Below are 11,630 nucleotides of genomic sequence, written 5' to 3'. Positions count from 1 at the left end.
GCACTTCGTTTTGCAATTCCAGAATGGGAGAATACAGACGATTTGATTTAAGAAGCGAGGTCTTTTAGCTATTTGTTAGTCCTAGTGGAGCCCCTCACAGCCGCCACACTGGGTTTATCTGACCTAAGACCCAAGCTGCTCTAATCTACTCTAAGTCCCACTTCCTGTTGCACCTAACCTGTGGATTTGGAGCGGAAGATTACAGGAATTATTTTAACCCATGTCAATACTACTGAGGACTGGCACATTGGAGTGTGGCTTGCTGCGAGGGTCAGGGATGCCCCCTCTAACAAGCTGTGGAGGACCTGGGTGGTGGACAATAAAACAACAGCATTCTTAGGGATATGTTGGTGGCATCTTTAAATGACTTCAATGTGTTCAAATACCTAGATCAACCACTGTGGCCAACTTCAGAAAGTCCATTTTGTATCACCCATCAGGATGCTGCCCTTGAAATGAGCCTAAAACAAATCTGTCACAACACCATCTAGTGGCAGAGAAGGCAGAACACATGACTAGATTTTAGCTACACTCACATCCTGCACACAAGAGACAAAAAAAAAAAAAAAAAACAGAACCCAATTATATTTCATTTTTTTTATATTACATAACAAAATCCTCCAAAGAGATGTAATAATAGTGACTATCATTTTATTTACACTAATGAAATGGAGAAAAGGTGAGGGAATAAGAGGTAGCAGAACATATTGGCATTCACCAACTCTGTATGATCAAGGCCTGCTCTTGTAAAGCTTAGTCAGCCCCTGCTCCTTTTCTCCCCACGCTCTCACATCACTGTATGGTCCAATCAACAAGACTGGCTCCATCGGGTCTGTTACCATGGGAACACCCATCTCCACTCCTGACAAATCAAAGATACCTTTTTTGTACAGAAATACCCATAACGATGCAAACAAATAACATGGTCTTTAGAAAATGTGTATTTCTCTGGAGGAGACAAAATAGTCAGGATGTTTGCCCAATAATGCTTAAAACGTGACTTCTTGTTACAAGCATTGCAGTGTAAAATTATATTACAATAAAATGAACCATTCAGAACATTACATTACAGCCCACAAAAACTGTAGTATGCCTGCTCTTACTGTAATAAACACACTGTACAATAACTGAAATTACTTTGAAAATATTAAAAAGAATTCTACCAAATATATTTTTCAACATGAATTTTGGATTTCATTTTTTTTATGACTGATTTGACATAATTTTCCAATATGGACATTGGACTATTAAATTACATTGCGTTGATACACGCAATAACTTGTAAACTACCAAATTGTCACTACAGGGGAGAAAAACCCCAAAGCAGTGAATTACAAATGGAACATGTCTTCAGTCCAGCGGACCAGGCACCAAACATGCCAATTAAATATTTACCAAGGGCTTCTCTTTCCAATTTCCATTTGAAATACATCAAATATTTACACCTTCTTAGATGCAATATACATTGAGCTACATTCTCCATGTGTTTAGACAGGAACAGGTATTCTTTGACTCCTTATTTTCACTTCTTTGTTCCAACACAACACATTGACCGTGAGCTTGGCCCCCGTTTGTCCCAATGCATTGTGGTTTAGAGTCATTGGCCATATAGAAGTTCTCAGTTGCCGTTTACAGCCACAGAGTCCCCTTTCTCTGTTACAGATGATGAGGATGTTACCTCCAACTCCTTCACTCTGGTGTCCTTACAGTTTCCTTCCTGCTCCCCTTGCCTCTCAGCCTCACCCCCCTTAGTCTCTGTCTGGGGGGCTTGTGGTGGAGAGATGGAAGTGTCTGTTGCCATGGTAACATGTGTCTCTGTGTGTGCGGTAGCCTCTTCCTGTAGCTGGAGGACCCCAGTCAGATCCATGTCCTGCAGCTCCACATCAAAGGTCCGGGGGGCGGAGGTAGCTGGAGGAGAACCGCACCCGGTACAAGTCTAAACACAAGCAAAGGGACAAGAGATGAATAAACACATCTTTAACAAGTACATTATTTTTTCTATTCCTCTCCACTGTCATCTATACTGATTCCTGTGAATCTTTGGGGTCAGAGAGACAGGGTGTAGCTACTAGCTCCAGTATGTGTCTGTGTGCTGACTTACAGGGTTGTTGATGGCCTGTGGCAGGCGTCCGGTGCCCATCCAGGGGTGGACCTGGATCAGCTCTCTCTTCTGCTCCTCAGTGAAGTGCGGCTGCCGTTTCTGCACCGCCCTCAGTACCATACGATCTTGCCTTAGAACAGTCTCCCTGTCCCTGTAAAATCATACACATGTCCATAGATAAGCCATAGTCTAAAATGTTGTATTAACAGCATAATGGTGTGTGGAGAGCTTCTATTTTTCAGTCTGCATTAATAAATAATATACAAATATACTACTTGCATTCCATGCACATCAATCATAAATACAATTAAATAGCTGTAGCATTAATTACTAATCATGACGGGTTAAGGTTATGACTACAATTGCCATGACTAAAGACAATTTCTTACCTGGTGGGCATTTGGTACGTCATCATAACCTTGTCATCTGTGTTGGCCATGAGGAGCCAGACAGGGTTCTGAAGGACATACTTCATGAGCTGGGCCTCTTCAGCCCCGCCTGCTGCCTGCTTATGGTCGTTCTCCGATGAGTCAACGCTGCCAAAGTACTTGCTGGTGTTGCTGCTTCCTGTGGTTGAAAAAGAAACATGTTCAGTTATGTTCTGAAACTATCAGTCATTATATACAAATATCCTTGACCATCACAGTGCTAAGAAAAAAAAATCTGTCCGGTGTTAAAACCTCTTTAAGGATCAATTTTCACTGAAAATGACATACCCAAATCTAACTGCCTGTATCTCAGGCCCTGAAGCAAGGATATGCATATTCTTGATACCATTTGAAAGGAAACACTAAAAAGTTTGTGGACATTTTCAAATAATGTAGGAGAATATAACACATTAGATCTGGTAAAAGATAATACAAAAATAAACATTTTTTTTTCTTTGTACCATCACCTTTGAAATGCAAGAGAAAGGCCATAATGTATTATGCCAGCCCAGGCGCAATTTCGATTTTGGCCACTAGATAGCAGCAGTGTATGTGCAAAGTGTCCAATCCAATGAACCTTTGCATTTCTATTCAAAATTGTGTATCAAGGCTGCCCAAATGTGCCTAATTGGTTAATAAATACATTCTCAAATTCATAATTGTGCACTCTCCTCAAACAATAGCATGTTATTATTTCACTGTAATAGCTACTGTAAATCAGACAGTGCAGTTAGATTAACAAGAATTGAAGCTTTCTGACAACATCAGATGTCTATGTCCTGGGAAATGTTCTTGTTACTTACAACCTCATGCTAATCACATTAGCCTACGTTAGCTCAACCGTCCCGCGGGGGACTGACCGATCCTGTAGAGGTTAAACTCACTCGTGTCACTCCCTGAGGTGCTGCATCCATTAGAGCCAGAGGACCCGGAGCCAGAGGACCCGGAGCCAGAGGACCCGAAGCCAGAGGCAGCCGAGCCGGTGCCTGAGCAGGCGTCCTCTTGCAGCAGCAGGTCCAGCAGGTCACTGGAGGTGGACATGGTGTCCTGGTTATCAACATCAGCCTGGAGGAAGGGAACACAGGAGAGACAGCGGTTAATGACAAGAACTCACTAGACTCAAAACCTTTTCAGAATTACATTTTGTTTGAATAGTTTAAAACCCACATTATCGTACTCTTTGGCATCACCCTTCATGTTGCTGTTGCGGTTAACAGAGCCTTGACCTCCGACCTGAGACGACGAGCCAGGTGGGGGTGGGGTCTGCTGCGCCCCTGTTGACATGCCCTCCTGCCTGTTGCCTGGCAACTCCTCCAGCTGCAGCAAGTTGAGGGGGGAGGAGCATCGTGACTGGAAGAGGGGTGAGTTGGTCCCCTCCAGGGGGGATTGGCATGTGGACTGAGGGGTGCTGGAGCGGGAGTTGCCACGTGGGACAAAAGTGGGATCAATCCTGGGTAAGGCAAAGCAAGGAAGCCCGGGCACCGGAATGGGATTTGGGAAAGGTAATGTTGGGTTGGGATTGTGAAAATGTTGTGGGATCATCGACAAAGCAGGATTGACCTGTAATGCAGGATTGACCTGTGACGGGTTGTGTTGAGCTAGAGGCATGCCATTCATCTGCGTCACAGAAGGGTTGAATTGAGCTAAGACAGGATTGAGTTGTGGTAGTGGGATAGCCTGGTTGAACTGCGGTAGTGCCTGGTTAAGTTGTGCCATACCAGGGATACTGGGGTTAAGGTGAGGCATGGCTGTGTTATACTGAGGCATGGCTGTATTGAGCTGGTTGAGCTGTGGTACACCTCCATTGAGTTGAGGGAACATGTAGTTGGGCAGAACAACCATCATCGGGGGAGCCATTGGCATGGAAATCTGATTGGCATGCAGGGGGTACTGGAAGCCTGGCTGGGGGCTGGGGTAACCCATCTGCATGGCATTAGGGTTCACCCCGGTGTGGGCCAGGAGTTGTTGTTGTTGCACGTTGGGGTAGAGGGGGAAGAAGGGCAGGACTCCTGGAGGGTACTGGGACACGGCAGGAGGGAGGCTGGCCACAGAGGTGGGCCAGGAAGAGGACGAGGTCAGGGGTCCCTGTCTCATTAGGGGTTGACCCATGGGGAACATGGGGCCTTGGTGCCCCTGCCCTTCCCTTCTGGAACTTCTGTTCATCCCTGAGCCTGTCTTGGGGCGGCCCCCATGCTGGGAGCCCTCCTGCTGGTGCTTCGGCTTCTTGGCCCCCCGGCCCCTCCTCCGTCCGTTACCACCTGCTGGGTAGTCCTTCGAGGTGTGCACTCCTGACACACACACACACACACACACACACACACACACACACACACACACACACACACACACACACACACACACACACACACACACACACACACACACACACACACACACGGGTGAGCTGCATGGAAAAACAATGGATTCTCATCCACATCATCTTTCAGACACAATAGAAACTAAATCTCCACTTGAAGTGTCCATCTTACCTTTGGGTGTGGTGGTGTGTCCTCTCAGAGGAGGACCGGGGTCCAGCATGCGGAGCTGTCCCAGGTCCCTGAACCGGCTCAGGAACACCTGTTCCTCCTGCTGGGTGTGGGCAGACAGCACCTCCTTGGTCAGACCCAGGCTGCCTGAGCAGCCAGCCGACCTGCGGCTATCCCTCTCAGGCTGGGCAGGGCTGGGTGTTGCTGGGCTGGGAAAGGTTGAGGGACAGGGGGTCACTGCCGTGGTGATGGCGTTGTTAATGGCTGGGGCGGTGGTGGTGGGTGGTGTCTCCTCCATCATCATGATAATATCTGCAGGGAATAAGGTTGACAATATATTTGAGACTAGAGAGAAGAGACAGAGAGAGGTAAATAACAGCCAGTCAGACAGCCAGTCAGATAACAGGGATGTGTCCTACCTGACTCTGGGGGCTTCTTGTCCCCTACATGGACGATGGTGCTGCTGAAGCTGCATTGGGACGTGAGAGAGACCACACTCTCAGCCTTGCAGTGCAGCGCCAGAGGACTCATCTGTGGCCCTCCTTTAGACCCTTCCTTACCCTGTGACCCTTCGAGATCTGTAGGGAAACACAGATATTTGGTCCAAAATACCTGCAGACCTTAAAAGAGGCATAAAAATACATAATAGGATTTCAATAGGATCTGTATTGTATACCTTTAGCTGTTCCAGACAACTCCCTCTGCTTGTCATCGTCTGACGTTGATGATGTGGTGCAGGAGGAGGAGCCACATTTCCTCTTCACTGTGTTGGGGACGTTACAGCTCTCCAGGTAGCGTACGATGCTGTCCAGACAGTTGATCTGCTGGTAGGAGTAGTTGGCTGACGGATCTTTCCTTGACTGCACGGAGGCCAGGGTTTTAGTTGGCCCCAGAGCGTCAATAGGTCCCAAGTCTTTGTTTAAATTCTCTGGCGTCACGAGGTCTCCTGAGAAGAGGAAAAGGAAGTACTGTTAGAATTTCATTTTCATCTCGATCCTTGTGGTTATACTTTTGTAATGAAAACGTTCCAGACATTTTAGAGCACACCGTGACAAGACATTTTACTACAAATATGACTACAAAGTCAAGTGTTTACCAGCGCTGGCGTGTTTGCGGAGCGGTGGGCGGTTGCGGGACTCGATGAAGACCTGCTGACCATTGGTCTTCACCATGTGGACGTCCTTACACATCTGCTGGAATGTCATCTGCTGCTGTAGGACAGATAAGAGAGGGTAAAGAGTTAGACGATGACACCTCGACTTTCTTCTGAGTCAATTCCACTAATTAAAATAATGTTGTTTGTTACTATTTTGTAACCACAAGTTATAAAGTACCTTGTTAAAATCTGCGTAAAACATCTGTGATTGTATTAGTACTTACTGGTCTCTGGATAGTCATCTGGATGATCCCCTTGATGGAGGGGCTGCTGCTGCCTGAGGAGCCCGGGCTGGGCCTGTGTGGCTGGGATCCATGGGAGCTGCAGTAGCCCTGGGAGGCACCACTGTGGACAGGCTGCACCAGCACACGGTGGATTTGCTCACTGAGCCTGGGGATCTCTGGAGACATGGCCCGCACCTCCACCGCCATACTAGGAGTAAACACATCTTCGTTCAGGGGACTCCTGCAGATGAGGGGAGAAGGACAAGGGAATGGGGTTTAGAACAATGCAATATGTACTGCTTGATAGCTACACAAACAGGTTACAGTTCAGTTAAAATGTGGCTATTGCAAGCTTGTGAAGGTCATTGACGTAGCAGAGAGGTGGACTACTCACGTTCGGACTTTGTGTCGACCCACGATGAAGGCCACTTTGCGGCTCCAGGGGTTGACGAAGGAGGACCAGCTGGTATCTATGGTGAGATACTCCCCGTTCCGGGCACACATACGCAGGGGCGAGTGTTCAAAGGGCTGCCCCGCTGACTGGAGAACTGAGCGGAGAACCAAAGATGTTAAAACTATTACTACATAACCAGTCATCTATTTGCTGGTTTCTAAATCCTTACAGAATATATAAGGCATGACTGTTGGACAGGAGTACTCACTCTTCTTGTGTATGGCCACCATGACAGGCCTGTCATCAGGGTGGAGGTACATGAGGACAGGAGTCCCAACCAGGTCCTGGGGCAGGTAGCCTAGCAACGGCACAGCTCTTTCATCCACTTCCTGAAAGAGACAGCCGGGGGTGTGGCTAGTGTTAAAAATCCTCTTGTCCGCTGGGATGCGGGGAGCTTCGTATCCTGAGTGCACCTTCTCAGCGATGAGCAGGCAGCAGGGCTGTGGCTGGGACATGTCGGAGTCCCGTAGGGTTAGCTGGTAAGGGGTCATACGGAAGGGGTAGTACCGCACTTCCCCCTCACTGTCCCTCCCACTACTGATACGGCAGAACATGGATTTCTCCTGGGTGCAGTCCACAGGGGAGGTCACTGAGCGAGATTGGGGGGGGGGGGGGTACATTAACATCACATAGACATGCAAAAATGTGATCATCCATTTCCATTTGAATTCAGAGCTAAATTAAAGGACTTCTGTAGGAGACTTACTGGAACCAGTACAGGAGGCCCAGGGGGGCAGGCGGCAGGGAGCAGTGCTGCTGTAGAAAGTGCTGACGTCCTGGGGGGCCAACAGCTCAGAGAAGAGTGTCCCCTGGAGTCGATTAGGCTTAGTGCGCAGCATGGGAGAGGCCTGGGGGGAGATGTACACCAACTTCCCAGAGAGGAAGGACACTCCCACTGAGAACGTGTCCTGTACAGGAGAGAGAAGAAACAAGGGAGGTTAGAACAATGGTTTGTTGGGTTTAAAAGCTTTTAGTCTGTTTGAGAGCTGTTGGTCTGGTTCTAGTAGATGAAGATTGTGCTCTAGTTCCTACCGTGTTCTGGAGTGTGTATTCAGAAGTAATGTTGTCCAGTTCCTCTGTGGTGAAGGCAGAGAGGTCCAGACTGCAACCGTGGCTCTCTTCCACACTCCACTGGTGATAATACTCCTGATTCGCTAAACACACACGTATAAATAGTATATAGATAATAAGCTTGCTATTTCATGCTAAAGCCACACAGTATACAGTACATCTAGCAAAAGGCAGGCTCAAAAAACAGCATCTTACCTCGGACTTGTTTGACACAGTTGAGAGCATACTGCAGGGAGGCCAGGGTGCTGGAGCGGCCTTTCGCCCAGTGGTCTGCAGGCATGCGGATCTTTAGCTCCTTCAGAGCCTTGAGCAGCTCTCTCTGGGTCTGCAGCCGGGCTGGCTGGTCACTGCTGCATCCGCTGGTGGACGGGTGGTCCTGCTCCGAGCTGCCACTCAGCAGGCTGTAGACCATAGAGCTGTTGGGAGGGGAAGAGCTGTGGGAGTTGGCTCTGACAGGGGCAAAATAACATGTTATTACCACCGCTGAGCAGACACTTTTATAGTATTATAAGCGGTGTCTACTTCCTACCATCTGAAAATGGTTGTGGTGTTTCAAATATGAATTCTGTTAAATGTGTTACCTTTTGCTCTCTGTTGTCTCCATGGCAGAGTCCTTCCCGTTATGGGAGCTGCTGCAGGTTGATGTCTCACGTCCCATGTGACCTTCCACCTCTCTTTCGGCTGAGTCGTTCCCACTCGAGTGGGCATCGGTGTCATCGGAGTTTGAGGACTTGGGGGAGGACTTGCCCCCAGACCGAGTTCTCTTTCCATTGGAGCGACCAGAGCTGCCAGTCTGACTCAGTCCAGACTCAGGGGACTGGCAGCCCGCCTTCAGTCCCACCACATTTTCTTCTACACCTACTCCACTAGTGTCATTTACAGAAGTGGTATATGCATTCTCATCACTCATAATAACCAGTATGAGTGATTTACTATTGCTGTTTGACAAAAATGATATGTCAAAACAAAGAACTGTGACACTAATACTGCTACTAGGTGGGTCTACTAGACTTAAATAGAGTCATGGTTTGGTCAAGTAAAAATGAGCCAGAAGATAAACTACTGTGTCTCATTGATCTTGAGATTGTATTTTTTTTGTAAATTCTAAGCTTATGAATCTGATAAGCCAATTGAAGAGAAGATGGGTGAAACCTTTATCAGTTTGCTCTTCCTCATGTGCACAGTCGGTGTGAGAAATGGTTTTGACAGAATACCTGATGGAAGAAACAATTCCCAATTTATGAGTGGTGAGTAACATAACATCATGAGTCATACATCTGTGTAAAGACAGTGTTACATCTCATCTGCAATTAAACATTAATATAATGACACTGCTGTAAAAGTTAGTGTTCACCCAAACTACAAATGTACATAACTAAATGGCTTGATTTTAAATCATCTAAGGTCATATAAGCATCCAAGTAAGGACTTTCTTAGTAAGGATTTAACTAATTGCAAAAATAATCACGTTAGGCTCTAAACATACTCAAAAAGTTGTACATAGCCTAATGTCAATCTATTAAGACATTCAAAAAATTTAGCTAGCTAGGGGAAATATCCTTTTTCCAACAACCTCACATTCATTTTTGGGGGGCTCAAAAAACTTGCTCTCCATATATTCCATTGACCATAATAAATCATTTCATCACTTCGAAGAACCGTTAACCGACGATAACAGGTGACATAGGGTAAACTAACTTCACAGCCCATTTCACTATCTGGCATGTCTTGAGGGTTTACTGTAAGTAGCAGGAAGACACCGTTGGGAGATATTATTGTTGACGACAGAAGACAACGTGGGCAGGATGACCCCGGTGGGGGATGTTTGTGTTGACGACAGCGAAGGCAACGTGCCTCAACTCCACTGGCTATGGCACGACCCGCATGCGCTCATGCATTTATTCTACCTGACACAAGTCTGGCAAAAGATGGGTCTCACTTTTAGGGAACACGAATTGACCAAAACAACATTAGATTGTACCTCGACATCTGACCGTATATTGAAATGTGTATCGATATTCAACATAAATCCCTTTAACGTGTCAGTACTCTTGCCAGCATGCCACAACAATGTTAGCTACACTAACCAATGTCAATGCTGTTGCAGATAGCTTGATCATATATTTTTTTTAATGCTAGCTAAGTTAGCTATGTAGCAACTATTTCTTGTACTACTAATAAAATAGCTAGCAAAGTAGTGTTATTTTTTTACCAGTTAGCTAGCTAGGTAGCAAGGTTTTGATCAAAGTTGACATTCTCACCTTTTTCCATGAAGAAAAAGTACGCTCCGTGGTATTTTTTGTTTTAATGTCTTCAACAATGTATTCTGTAAAGTTAGGCTTAAAATGGTTGAAATTGCAGAAACCTAGAATGACATCTTTAGCGAAACAACTCAATGTGGATCGCCTATAACTACACAGAATGTGTAGAGAACTGCACATTCGCTTTATATGACTGGGAGGGAACACGGAAAATAACACGTGCTTGCTCCCATGTGTTGCAGTGATTGGTCCTCAACCAACACTGACTCCGCCCTAGTGCAGTGTCCCAGGCCTGGCGAATGCATTCATTGGTTGAGTAGGGCGGTGTCCTGGCTGCACGGGGCTCTGCTATGCCTTTCTATCACGTTGCCCCAGCGATGCCCTGTTGGTTCCAAAAGCATGCTAGAACGTTTGTTGGCAACGTGCCTCCATCAATACTCTGAATTGGCGACATTTCCTCACCCCGTCCTTTCCTTGTGTACTTTACTTAACCACAACACATGCATGTGAACCATTGTAGGGGTTTCTTTATATCAAATTGTTTCCCCATACTAACCAGGTAATAATAAAGGAAACAATGCATGGAAATTGGTAGGACACATTTGAACTCAATTCCAGACATACTGTACGTTATCCAAAGGCCGACTAAATGAGCTTACAAATTCTACTGCAGCAGTATGACAAGCCTTTGCACAGACATAAATCATTTCCTCACCAAAAGTCTACACTACTGCCAGAGGAGGAACGCCCACCCCCCTGATAACACTAGCATACTATTAAAATAATGTCCTTAATTGAACCGTTAACACAGAGGTATTAAAACCTGCCTCTGTTTTGGTTTTTTTTATTAAAAGCTGTGGGATGGGGCCTGGAGAAATATAACCCCTCTCAAATTCATAGACAGAGCTATGGAGGCAAGGACTGACCATCCATTAAATCCATAAACAAGTTTTAACCATGTGTTGAGGTTATACAGTGTTTGTTTACATGTACATTGTTTATAAACATTGGAGTAAAACAAGCTCATATATTATGGTTCTGATGGGGTATGACAGTTGAGCTAAGCTCATGACGCATGTATACATTATATTCTTCAAGAATCAATGGGTATCATTCATTTATAAGTCCAAAAATGGATGTAGCAACTAAGGATTCTAGCTTTAAAAGCCATAATTCATTCAGTCCCATCCCTTTTAATTGTTTTCAGATTCTAATTGTTTCTAGATCCTTATGATATCTTAATTATTTATATTGTTTACATTTCCCTTTGGGCATTAAAATGAAATATAATTTCATCTCGGGCAGTAACACCAACAACATGTGTCATGTGGTGCAGCTATGGAGGGTGACACATGGGGTGACATGCATTCACAATTCAATGAAGTAATTGTTATGGTAAACATCCACTGGGTGGTGCTACTCACTTTTTGGACCTGCCTACCTGGGGTG

General features: G+C 45.8%; 1 protein-coding gene across 4 annotated transcripts; it reads right to left on the bottom strand.

Annotated features, from left to right (window-relative positions):
* Positions 1-578: 578 nt before the first annotated feature.
* On the bottom strand, positions 579-10,386 carry LOC110509930 (period circadian protein homolog 1). Of its 4 annotated transcripts, none has more exons than XR_016493261.1 (17): positions 10,182-10,386; positions 8,502-9,134; positions 8,116-8,336; positions 7,882-8,003; positions 7,556-7,757; positions 7,058-7,438; positions 6,790-6,943; positions 6,396-6,636; positions 6,112-6,226; positions 5,692-5,961; positions 5,435-5,593; positions 5,019-5,327; positions 3,707-4,817; positions 3,414-3,594; positions 2,491-2,668; positions 2,102-2,252; positions 579-1,936 (listed from the first exon to the last, which is right to left on the bottom strand). XR_016493261.1 is itself a non-coding variant. In XM_021591151.3 (17 exons), the coding sequence occupies exons 2-17, from the start codon at positions 8,828-8,830 to the stop codon at positions 1,619-1,621; spliced, it is 4,452 nt and encodes a 1,483-aa protein (XP_021446826.3). In that variant the 5' UTR covers positions 8,831-9,134; positions 10,182-10,386; the 3' UTR covers positions 579-1,618. The 4 variants fall into 4 exon arrangements, 2 of the variants coding, with proteins under 2 accessions (XP_021446826.3, XP_021446825.3); XR_002471513.3 differs by having other exon boundaries at positions 8,116-8,369; positions 10,182-10,376; XM_021591151.3 differs by having other exon boundaries at positions 3,697-4,817.
* Between the last annotated feature and the right edge of the window lie 1,244 nt (positions 10,387-11,630).

This window comes from Oncorhynchus mykiss, chromosome 29 (assembly GCF_057628025.1).
Source record: "Oncorhynchus mykiss isolate SJ-2025 chromosome 29, ASM5762802v1, whole genome shotgun sequence".
NCBI classification, from domain to species: domain Eukaryota; kingdom Metazoa; phylum Chordata; class Actinopteri; order Salmoniformes; family Salmonidae; genus Oncorhynchus; species Oncorhynchus mykiss.
Note: the sequence above shows the minus strand (reverse complement) of the source record. Positions and strands in the feature narration are given on the sequence as shown.

Bases quoted from the DNA above. Each gene is read 5' to 3' on its own strand.
- LOC110509930 (XM_021591150.3), bottom strand. From the start codon at position 8,830: ATGAGTGATGAGAATGCATATACCACTTCTGTAAATGACACTAGTGGA. The intron at 2,253-2,490 runs GTAAGAAATTGT...ATGATTTTACAG, and splicing joins ACGTACCAAATGCCCACCAG to GGACAGGGAGACTGTTCTAA. The intron at 1,937-2,101 runs GTAAGTCAGCAC...GCTTGTGTTTAG, and splicing joins CACAGGCCATCAACAACCCT to ACTTGTACCGGGTGCGGTTC.